Below are 11,459 nucleotides of genomic sequence, written 5' to 3' on the forward strand. Positions count from 1 at the left end.
ATTGGACTGACCCAGTAAGGCTGGTCTTATGTAGTGGCCACAGTGAGTCAGGTTTTCAAACATGGGTGCCTAAGCTTTGTCCACAAAACTTGAATTTGTTCACATGGATGGGTACCTAGCTAGGTGATTGCTGGCGCTGCAGACACAAGTGTTCTGCTCCTGCTGTTGGCCCATGTGCAGGCCTATTTTAGGTACCTATATGTGAGGGGTGGTATGCTGTGCCCCGGCCTCTTCCATGAACACAGACTGCGCTGAGTCCCTCCAAAGTGTTCTCGGGATGCCCGCTCCTGAGATCCTGGTGGTAAGGGCTCTGATGACTGTTTGACCCCAATGGATGATCTTAAGTCACCTTTACTCTTGACCTTTGTTTTCTTTCTCCTCCCTCTTGTCTCTCAGGGGACTTCTGCATCCTCACCTTCTCTGTGGCTTGTACTTTCGTGTCTAGGTTCCTCCAGCCCCTTTACATATATTTCCTCTTTACCTGGCCCTTCAGGTTTTGTTTCCACCCTCCTGAGCCTCCATACATGCCTTGGTGTCCCTGTTAGAAAGGGATGCCAGTCCATGCCCAGTAGAAGGCAGTGGGGCAATCCATCCACTACCCCTACATGTTTCTGCCTAAACTTCGCCTTGATTTCCAGAGTCACCTCTGCCATTGGGCAGAATTTATTGTCCCCATGTACATATTCAGTTTTGATCCTACCTCTGGGAAGTATCCAGTGGGGTTTCACTAACTCCTGCCCGATTAACAAACAGGATGAAGCTGTGTCCATTAGTCCCTTTGGTGGCTCCTCCCTACCCATACCGATATGGTAGGTACTTTCTTTTTTCTTCCCTGCCTGGGAGTCTTATCCCAGCCACAAAACTGTGCAAACCCACAGTCCATTTTAGGACAGTCTCTTTTTAGATGTCCTTCACGTCTATGTCGGTAGCACACTGTAGGATAAGCTCCCACTACAGTTCCTTGAGGCGCCTCCCTCTTCTTCTTGCTGCCCTTCCCAGCTGGAGGCACTCTGGTCCTTCTCAAATCTAGTCCCTTAAACCACTGACTCACTCTGGGAATGTCCGCCTCTGCAAATTCCTCTGTAACTTTAACTGTGGGGTCCAGATTAACTGGCTGGCGCCACGTAACCCATGCTCGGGTATGCTCAGGGAGACTCTGAAGAAACTTCCAGAATCATGCAGTCCATGATCTCCCCCGCAGTTTGAGTATCTGGCCTTACCAATGAGTGGCCCAATCTTTTAATTTCTGTCCAAATGCACAGAGGCATAATCCCTCAATCCATCTTTCAACTCCCCATTTCTGGCAGTACTTTTCTGTGGACAGGCCCCACCTAGTCCAGCATGGCTGCCTTAATCATGTCATAATCTCTTGCCCACTAATCACTAAGACCCATATATGTGCTTCCCCGGTTAAATAGGGTGTCAGTTGAAGGCCCCACATTGTTCTGTCCCTATGAGGTCTCACTGCTGCTCCTTTAAGAGTAACCAAAAACACATCAGGGTTGTTCGCAGGTCCCATTTTACAGAGTCTGATCTCCTGTGCCTGGTTTCCATTTCCTGTCACAGGACTGGCCAAACTTTGGAGGAGTTGTTGCCAGACCTGGGCTTGCTCCTGTATAAATTCCTGAAGGCTCCTTTGCTGTTAAACCTACCAGGCAAGCAAAGGCTGTTTTTCTGCATGGTGGGATTGTTGGAAGGTCTGTAGGGTCTTCTACACCAGCAGTTCTCAACCAGGCCGGTTTTAGGGAGTCCGCTAAGCAGGGCTGGCATTAGACTAGCTGGGGCTTAGGGCAGAAAGCTGAAGCTCTGAGCCCAGCCACGCTGGAGCCCTGAGGCCCAGCACCTGCACTAAAGCCCCGAGCCTCTGCACGCCATGAGGTTAAAAACCAGAGCCAGGAGCCCCAAACTCTGATGCCTGGCAGGGCAGAGGCCTGGAACTGGGCCATGGAGTATTTGTAGAATGTTGAGGGTGGGGGGAGGCTCAGAAACAGAAAGGTTGAGAACCCCTGTTCTACACTTCTCTTTGCTGCTTCACCACCCATTTCAGTGTTCCCTCCATCACCCGGACTGCCAAAACCTCTACACCGGCTTCTCCAACAGGCTCTCCATTTGCATAGATAACAGGGAAATCCCTGATGAGCCCCCAGCTGTGACAGAGAGGGGTGTTGCACCCCCACATCTTCCACAAACACAGACCGCGTTGAGACTTTCTTGCTTGTAAGCACCAACATATAGTCTATTTAATCCCCCTACCAATACATAGCACCTTTGTATTGTATCTCAACTTTCTAAACTCTTCTCCAAAAGTGGGGGCTAAGGTGTTTCCACTCAGAGACCTCACTTTGTCAGGCTCTCCTAGCTTTTTGTCTTTCTGTTTCTCCTAGCGTGACCAGACAGCAAGTGTGAAAAATCAGGACAGGGGGTGGAGGGTAACAGGTACCCGTATAAGATAAAGCCCCAAATATCGGGACATCTGGTCACCCAAGTTTCTTTCTCTGTCTGTTCCCCTCAAAGAGCTCCTGCCCATGTCCTTTTACACAGTTTCCCTGTTAATGGAATGATTGGTTCCTTGACTCACTAGCCCCAATCTGACCTCGTAATCAGGTACACCTCTGTCCAATTAGGCCTTCTGTGAGGAACCAAATTAGTACTAATAGTGACCAGAGTGCTGATTCAAGTGCAAACCCTCAGCTCTCTGTCATATCATAAATGTCCATTAGTGATCACCACACTCTATGCCCCCAGTGTTTGGGTCCTGATCATGTATCTTTTCCATATCATTGTACTCTGCTAGTGCCCAGACTCCTTGCAGAAAGGGAAAAATGACTGCAAAATTTTGTCCCTAGCAAAACTAGTCATATGAGATGTATGAGACTGAAACTTACCTCCCGGCATCAAGTCCTTCCAGGGACACTGGTGTCCAGGATATTGCCAGTGGATGAACTGTCGATGAACAGCAGACCTGACAAGTAACCAGGGCTTCCTCGCTCTGTTCAGGCTGCACCTTCCTACTGATTGCTGCAGTTCTGTGCCTCTCTTTCCCCAGGCTTTCTAGCCAAGCATTAGAGGCTGTGCTTTTCAAAGCTGGGAATGAGAGACTGGTGAGAGCGCTCAGGGAGCAGAGAACACAGAGTCTGCTTGAAAACCCCAAGACTCACCATGAGGGAGTGTGTCTGCTGGTGAGGTAAGAGATCTAGGAGGCATGATTTTATCCTTGGGAATCAGTAGCAAATAGAGTGGCTGAGAGGGAACCTCCAGTTTATAGCTTTGTGGGGGGTGCCCTGGGTGGAAACACACAGCTCCCATTCATAGATATCAGTGCTGTATGCTCAGAGCAGCTGAGTTTTTGAAGTGTGCAATCTACCCCATAAGCGGTTTATTTTGTCTTCCAGTGTTCTGCTAAGATCTGGACTAATAACACCTGAGATCTTACAGAGCCTCCTCCCCTGGGTGAATTCCCCAACAGAAAACCTCCGAGTCACCAGCACAGCTTTCCTTGCCCAGGTAAGACAGAGGGTTCTGAAGAGCAGTTTCACCATTAGACTGTTGTCTCATGTTTGCCTTTCTTTCGGGAGTTGGACAGTTCAGTTCATAGGAGTAATTGTCATTTTAGATAGTAGAATGGGTCCTCCTTTATATGGAAACCTCACAAGGAATTTCATTACATCTTTCTGAGTCATTCTCTCTCTGATATTTTTATTGCTGTCATTGCCTATGCTAGCTACACAACCACTGGTGCTGGCTGAGAGAGATACAGACAGAGTTTGAATTCCTGGACCTCTTCTGCCAAGTCCTAGTGCTGATACTAACCAACAGCTCCTGATTTTGGTTTAGCTCAGCAGATCTTCTGAATGAACCTAGTGTCCTAATACTATAAAACAAGCAACATACAAATACATTCACATCTATCTTAGGTTCTCATTACTGTAGTATCTGAGTACCTCAAAACTCTTTAATGTCTGTATCCCCACGACACTCCTGGGAGGTAGGGAAGCACAATGATTCCTATTTTACAGGCAGGGAGCTGATCCACAGAAGGGCTAAGTGACTTGCCCAAGGTCTTTGAGGGAGCAGGAAATTGAACCTGGGTCTCCTAAGTCCTGGGCTAGTGTGATAACAGCTGGACCATCCGCCCTTTCCACAACCTTCCTCTAACATCGGCATCATATTTCCCACTTATGCTAAGCAACTATCTTAGGGGCTCATCTGGTTCTAAGAAAAACAATCGATCTGTGCCTGTGATGGGCTGTACCTGGGCTTTGAGGCTCCTTACAAGAGGCCCCGTGGTCCTACTACACCCTGCCCCAGGAAAACAGCCACAAATCTGGGTCTGACTAGAGAGGACTCATGAAAGCAGCCAATCAGAGCCCATCAGGCTCAGCTAAAAGGAGCTGCAGGGCCTTAGCGGGTCAGTTCCTGGCAGGACCTGGAGGGGCAAGAAAGGGTGCTGCTCTCTGGCCACAGAAATTCAGGGGATAGCCAGAGTTTGATTCTGGCAGCATTTGCTTAAGCTGGATTTGCAGGAAGAGGGTCCCTAAGAACTTTAACCCGGAGGTGAGGATGAAGCTAAAAGTGGCCGGTAGGAAGAAGCAAAAATGAACTGAAATCAGGCAGTGCCTAGCTACTGTTTCCAGGGTCCATGGTTTGGAACCCAGAGTTATGGGCAGGCCCTGGTTCCCCTACCATCTACAGTGGCATAAGCCCCACGGAGGGGACAATGCTTATGGAGAGCTTGAACAAAGAGCAGAATTTCAAGAACCCAGAGTTGGGGTTGGAGACCCTAGTGAGGGCAATGGGATTGTTCTTGACTACCCCAGAAGGGGTTCATTTGGACTTTGGGACGCAGCCAGAGGCCTGAGACACAGAAGACTCACTGAGGTCGGCTGGCAGGGTGCGCTAGGGGTGAGAAAAGGAGTGTGGTACCAGACCCAGCCACTAAGAGGCTCTCAAGAGGTGAGTGGATCCCTATGATAGTGCCCAAAAGGAAAGCTCCATGTTTTAAGACATTTCTCATTTGTGTGGAATAATAAAGTTACAGTGTCTTATGTGCCAAGTATCAGAGGGGTAGCCATATTAGTCTGTATCCACAAGACTGTGGCTGTAGGAGGACTCCTTGTTGTTTTTAGTGTATTCCATGTCTGCTCAAATTATATTGCCAATCTTAATGATCATATTGGGGCTAATGGACATGTTGATTTTATTTCAGCTAATGAGTGATCCCATGCTAAGGGAGAAGAAGTTCCTTAAGTCTGTCCTGAGCATCTTGGAAGAAAGGTCACACGATAGGAACAGCATTGTCCGCCAGATGGCTGTGAGAGGCCTGGGAAATTTAGTCTATGGGGCACCTGAGAAGGTAAGAGAGATTACTGAATAGAATGCAGCATAACTAGAGAAACCAAGAGAGAGAGTTGTTCAGAGTTTACAGAGGCTGCACAAAATGCACTAGGCCAAATTCTGCTCTCTCATATACCCTAGTAACCTCTTTGCAGTAAATATAGAGCAAGCTGGATCCTTTGGTAAGCTGGGCATAAGTCAACCATGTGCACTTTAATATGACCATATGTAAATGTATACATCTGGGAACAAAAAATGCAGGCCATACTTACAGGATGAGAGACTCTATCCCAGGAAGCAATGATGCTGAAAAAAACTTGAGTCATGGCAGATAATCAGTTGAACATAAGCTCCCAATATGAAGTTGTGGCCAAAAGAGTTGAAATGATCCTTGGAGGTATAAACAGAGGAATCTTGAAGAAGAGTAAAGAAGTTATTTTCCCTCTGAATATGGCACTCATGTGAGCACTGCTGGAATACTGTGTCCAGATCAGGTATCCACAATTCAAGAAGGATGCTGATAAATTAGAGAGGATTCAGAGAAGAGTCGCAAGAATTATCAAAGGATTGGAAAATATACCTTTAGTGATAGACTCAAGGAGCTCAATCTATTTAGCTTTACAAAGGGAAGGTTAAGGAGTGACTTGAGGACAGTCTATAACTACTCACATGGGGAATAAATTTTGATAATGGGTTCTTCACATTAGCAAACAAAGGTATAACAAGATTCAATGGGGAAAAATGAAGCTAGGCTAATTCAGACTGGAAATAAGGCATACATTTTTAATGGTAATTTTAATTAACCATTGGAACAATTTACCAAAGGTGGTGGGGGATTCTCTGTCACTAGCAATTTTAAAATCAAGATTGGATGTTTTTCTAAAAGATACACTCTAGTTCAAACAGAGACTATTTCGGGGAAGTTGTATGTTATGCAGGAGGTCAGACCAGATAATCACAATGGTCCCTTTTGGCCTTGGAATCTAAGTAACTAGGAATCTAATAATAGGATTACACAGGTGTATTATGGCACCAAGTTGGGCTCATTGTAGCTAGCACCTGGTCTGAAATATAGCTATAGGTCTCTGGGGGGGAGACGGGGTTGATGAAATTCCCACAGCTTCATAACTGCTAAAGAAAACTTATTAGAAGTGTGATCAGTGATAAGTGTTCTTTAATGTCATATGTTTGTACAGGTGAAAAAGTACAAGAAGTTTCTTCTGGACATACTGATCGGGGCCTTACATGACATTTTGAGTTCGGAAGTCATTGGCGAGAGCATGAAAGCACTGGCCAAAGTCCTGAAGGCGCTGAAAGAGAAGGACATAGGTTCCTCCTTCAAAGACCTCACCCAACAGATCCGGACTTACTTTGACGATGTATGTGAACAGATCTCTCCAACCCCAGTTCAACCGATCTTGATTAGACTCCATTTACAATGCGTGATGTGGACTCCCTGGGCATTGCTCATGTTGGAGTGAAGAGATTTTAGGCCCCAGGGAAGAGAGGTGTTTTACGGAGGAGGAGAACATTAGGAGGATGGGGATGACATCCCTGCTCCCACAGTCTCACCCTTCTATTCTTCTTTATTGCCACTGAGAACCTCAAAGAAAGTCTGAATACTAGATTAGGTAGCTAGATAACCATGAAATGGGGGTTACACAGTACAATAGAGAGTGTTGGGCCTGTTCTATACCATTTTTATGTGAGAGGGTTGGAATGATCATTCTGTTTTGCACAGAATTTAGAGATTTCAAATTTGGGGTTTGTTCCTATTTGTGGGAACCCCTCTCCCCAAAGTTCAAAACTCCTTGTGAAACAGAATTACTATTCTCAACCTAGCTCTATTGGAAGCGTTGGCCCAGGGCAGTCTGCTCTCAGACTATCCCGGTGCTGGGAACCCAGGAAACTCTGGGAGCTAGAGGTGCCAGGGAGTTGCAAATTTGAGAGCCAGGACTCCCAGGGTCCCAGAAGCTGGGGGCCTGGAAGCCCACGATCCCAATCAGCCTGCTAGATTGGCTGCTACAGAGCTGGATGGGTGCACTGGAAAGACACCAGGCAAGTTTCTAAGGACCCCTACCTGGCTTCCGGAGGAATTTCATCAAAACTGAACTGTCTCTAAGATATTTGATGAATCAGCAAATTTGAACAAAAAATTGGTTAATTACCGTTTTTCCCACTAGCTGTAGTTGGAATCACTCTACTTTAGCGTAGAAGAGATGGCTGTACAAAGTGCATGATGTGATTGTCTCTTAGTTACTAACTTGCGGGGCTTTCTTGGCTGTAGGAGGATGATGCTCTTCGCTCAATGGCCTTTGTCCTATTTGGCATCCTGGCCCGGCTGACAAAGAGAAAATGGAAGACCTATTTCGCCGACCAGGTTAAAAAGAGCTGGGTCACACTTCTGCTGCATCTGCAAGACCCAAACCCTGAGATTTCAATGGTAAGACCGACAGTGACTTATTTACTAAGCAAAAGGAATCTTCCTCCCAATGTCAGGGGAGCTCTGCTATTCCTGCCTGCTGTGGAGGCCCAAATTCTCCCCTCAGTTCATTGCCCTCCTGCTGAGTCAGTTCCAGCCAGGTTGGTCCATGGCTGCCTCACCAGAATCCAGGAGAGGTCACGGGTCTGACACCGACAGGTCTCTGTTCCTGTCTGTCTCTGCACCCCAGGCCCCTGCCTCCCCAGAACAGAGAGACCACACCTATGCCTGGTGTAGCAGCTTTCATCGGTATATCTGTTCCCAAAAGACATTGATGCTATCTCCAGGATTCAGTTGAAGCCCTCCCGTCTATTAGTCATTCCTGCATGTTTTCTGCCAATTACATCCAGATGAATCCCTTTTTTTGATCCTGGAACAGATGAGCAGTCACGCAGATGAGTTCCCTTTGAATGAACATAGCACTCGGTAGGGAACAATTCAATGGTGTGACACTCTTTTTCAGGAATGCAGAGCTACGTTTCAACTCTGTTTCCCATTTTTGGGACTGAAGAGACTCCAAAGTGCAATTAATGAGCACCTTGGTGGCACAGCCAAGCTGAAGCCTGAACAGCTCCACGTGGACATTTGCAGATACCTTGTGAGTAAGCTGTTGAACTGTCTGAGATTATTGACTGGAGTGGTGGTGTAGAGGTGGGGGGGGGGGGATGTGTGATGGATAATGTAAATAACTGTAAGAGTAGGATATATGACTGAGGGTGATGGGAAATGTAAATCTGCCACAGATTCCCATTGTTCCCACTTCTACCCAGCCACCTGTTCTCTATCTTATTTACCTGTGGTTCGTAAAAGCATGTGCTGGCAGTCAAAGGGCACTTCTAGCCAGAGAGAGCTCATGTGTCCCTGATTCCCTCTAGGCCAAAGAGAATGCAGAGCTGCTGGAGAAATTGTACCAAATCACCATCACGTACTTCTATAGCAGCTGGGAAGAGATCCGGGCAGTTGCAGCCAACTTAGCTGGTGAGAGATGATGCCCAGTGTCCCTTTTGGTATTTCCATTGAGGGAGACAGAAACAATCCCACTGTGCAGCGCTGAGCTGCCATTAATCTCTCTGTGCCTTAGCTTCCCATCCATAGATGGAGATGTTAATATCCCTACCTCTCCAGTGTGGTGGATTAGTTGCTATCAGTGCTTCGGGATCATTGCAGGGAAAGCACGGTGCAGTCATTTAGTAGTAGAGGCAGGGACATTGTCACGTAGGGCATGGTTACACTTTGAGCTGGGTGTATAATTCCCAGTTTGATGAGATGTACCCGCACTAGTCCTGCATGCTAAAAATAGAGAGTAGTTGCGATGGCAGGAGCAGCAGGAGGTTTAACCACCCCAAGTATGATCCCATCCAAACCCCAAAGTCTATTCTCAAGGTGGCTAGTTCCTCCCACTGCTCGTGCTGCCTTAGCTACATTCTAATGTTAGCATGCTATCGCTGTCAGAGCCAGTGTGGGCATGTCCCATTGAACTGGGAGTGATACCCCTAGATCAAAGTGCAGACCTACCCACAGTGTTGTTCAGTGCTCCTCACTGCTACTTCATCATTGGGAGGCATGCAGCCCACCTCCCCATAGCACCTGTTGTTTCAGGTTCCTGGCCACACCACCTTGTCAAGGGAGCATTAGGTTCCTCCTCTTTGGCCCTGTACCCTCTTCACCCTAGCACACCCATGTGAGACAGGCAGGCATTGTGGCCTACGTCTCACCTATCAGTCACCTTGTGAGATCCCTGCTTAGAACTCACTTATTCCTGGCCCCAGTCCTTTGCACAGACCACTAGACCAAGACACTATCTTAGTATGTCTCCAATAACTGACAGCAGTGGCAAGAGGAACACAGACTGTTTCAAGCAAATGGGTTTTATGGAAACATTCTTTTTAAAAAATGTCTCTCTCATTCTCTTCAGTGTGGACTCTAAACTGCTCTAGCATCCTCTTGCCCACAGCTCACCCTTAGGCCCACAGTAGGAGATGCCAAAGACGTGTCTAGGGGCTGCTAATATCACTTTGCACTCAACAAGGGAAGGTTTTATTATTATTGTTGTTGTTTATTTTACATTGTGTATTTAGGCATCATCCTGGAACACACAGACAGGCAGCGTATGAAATGGCTGGACCTGGAACATCTGCTGATGTGTAAGTAATAAATACAGCTGAAGTCCTGTTCATTAGTGAGTTCTAAAGGAATTTAGCTGACAAGCAGCTGTAACCGTTACCACTGGTGCAAAGTGCATCAGCCACACAGCAAAGGACAAATTCACTCTTGCCCAGTAGAAAGTCCGCTTTAATTTTCCCTGAAGGAGGAAGCTGCAGAAGGTGTGATATGAGTCAGTACATCTCCTGGTTGTCCTGGCAATGCCCCCTCCACAGCCAGTGCTATCCACTCTTTGGGCTTTATTGGCTCTCTGTGGACTCCCCAGGTGAGAAGAAGTTGTAGCCACTTTCTGCTACCTCAAATTTCCCACCAGCAATTTTTCTTCCAGTAGGTGCCCTGTATCATGCATAAACCAGCTTGGACCTGGCTTCTGTTAAATTCCAGGTTTATTTGAGCTCAGGCAGTGTCTCCTGAATAGAGATGGAAAATAAACTTAAAAGTGGAAGCTATTGAAACAATGGGCCTTCTTCCATTTACAGCAGAGTGGATGACTTTCTGGTAGAGTCAGGGTCTCCCCCTAGTTGAGAGCATGGAAGGGACCCAGTAGAGGAACCTAAAGCTTTGTTTGTATTGGAGAGCTGCTGTAGTGCGGTATTCAGAGGTAATAAGTCTCCAGCTATTTCAGGCAGGGGTGACTATATGAAAAGTGAGGCATATTCATCTCTCATGTATTTTCCATCCCAATAGAAGGACTGAGCCCAGTCTCACATTTTTCCATGTGATCATTCTGCTCAGGTAGTTCAAGGTTCTGTGATCACACTTAGCTGTGATTTGACAGTCTGTTCACTAACGTATTGTCCTCTGTAATTTCAGCTCTCCAGGTCCTACAGAAAGACCCAAGTCCCACTGTCCAGCTGGTGACAACTGAGATCATAAGTGACATCTGTTCTGGGCAAGAGATTGGGGACTGAAGCGGAACGGAGACAAACAGAAGAAGGCGCTCCAGTACTATAAGGGCCCTACTGTCAATCAAACGTTAACCCCACCCCTTGCCCACCAGTCACCAGAAGTCCCACACCCATGGAGTATTACTTCCGGGGTCAAGGCGGACACATAACCAGAAGCAAGATGTGTCATGTGGCCCCTCTAAGAACTCCTCCCACTGCCCTCTACCAATCAGGAGGGGTTTCAGCCACTGGGGACCACCCCAAGAGATTTGACCAACTGGGGGGAATTCTGGGGTGGGGTGACCCATCCAGAAGTGTTTCGTGTGACCCCTCTAAGAACTCCTCCCACCACTCTTTACCAATTGCGATGGGTTTTGGCTGCAGAGGACCGCCCCAAGAGGAGATTTGGCCAAAATAGGCCAGGTTCTTGGATGGGGTGAACCGCCCAGAAGAGGGTCATGTGACCCCTCTAAGGACTCCTCCCAACGCCCTCTGCCAATCAGAGTGCAGAACCATCACCCCATAAGTCCCAGTACCGGGCAGAGGAGGCAATCTCTTACCAAGAAGACATGTTTTAGAAATTGTGGAAAGGC

The 11,459-nt window shown here is 47.3% G+C and overlaps 1 protein-coding gene across 1 annotated transcript; it reads left to right on the forward strand.

Moving 5' to 3' along the window:
* The first annotated feature begins 277 nt into the window (after positions 1-277).
* On the forward strand, positions 278-10,890 carry LOC112120656 (protein maestro-like). The gene is made up of 6 exons (XM_026663044.1): positions 278-301; positions 5,207-5,353; positions 6,531-6,713; positions 7,622-7,777; positions 8,692-8,794; positions 10,793-10,890. The coding sequence occupies exons 1-6, from the start codon at positions 278-280 to the stop codon at positions 10,888-10,890; spliced, it is 711 nt and encodes a 236-aa protein (XP_026518829.1).
* The last annotated feature ends 569 nt before the right edge of the window (positions 10,891-11,459 follow it).

The sequence above is a fragment of the Terrapene carolina genome, unplaced genomic scaffold (genome assembly GCF_002925995.2).
Source record: "Terrapene carolina triunguis isolate 2854851 unplaced genomic scaffold, T_m_triunguis-2.0 Scaffold32073, whole genome shotgun sequence".
Classification (NCBI taxonomy): domain Eukaryota; kingdom Metazoa; phylum Chordata; order Testudines; family Emydidae; genus Terrapene; species Terrapene triunguis.

Coding starts and splice junctions, on each gene's coding strand:
- LOC112120656 (XM_026663044.1), top strand. CDS start 278: ATGCCCGCTCCTGAGATCCTGGTG. Junction 5,354..6,530: donor TCTATGGGGCACCTGAGAAG/GTAAGAGAGATT, acceptor ATGTTTGTACAG/GTGAAAAAGTACAAGAAGTT. Junction 8,795..10,792: donor AGTTGCAGCCAACTTAGCTG/GTGAGAGATGAT, acceptor CTGTAATTTCAG/CTCTCCAGGTCCTACAGAAA.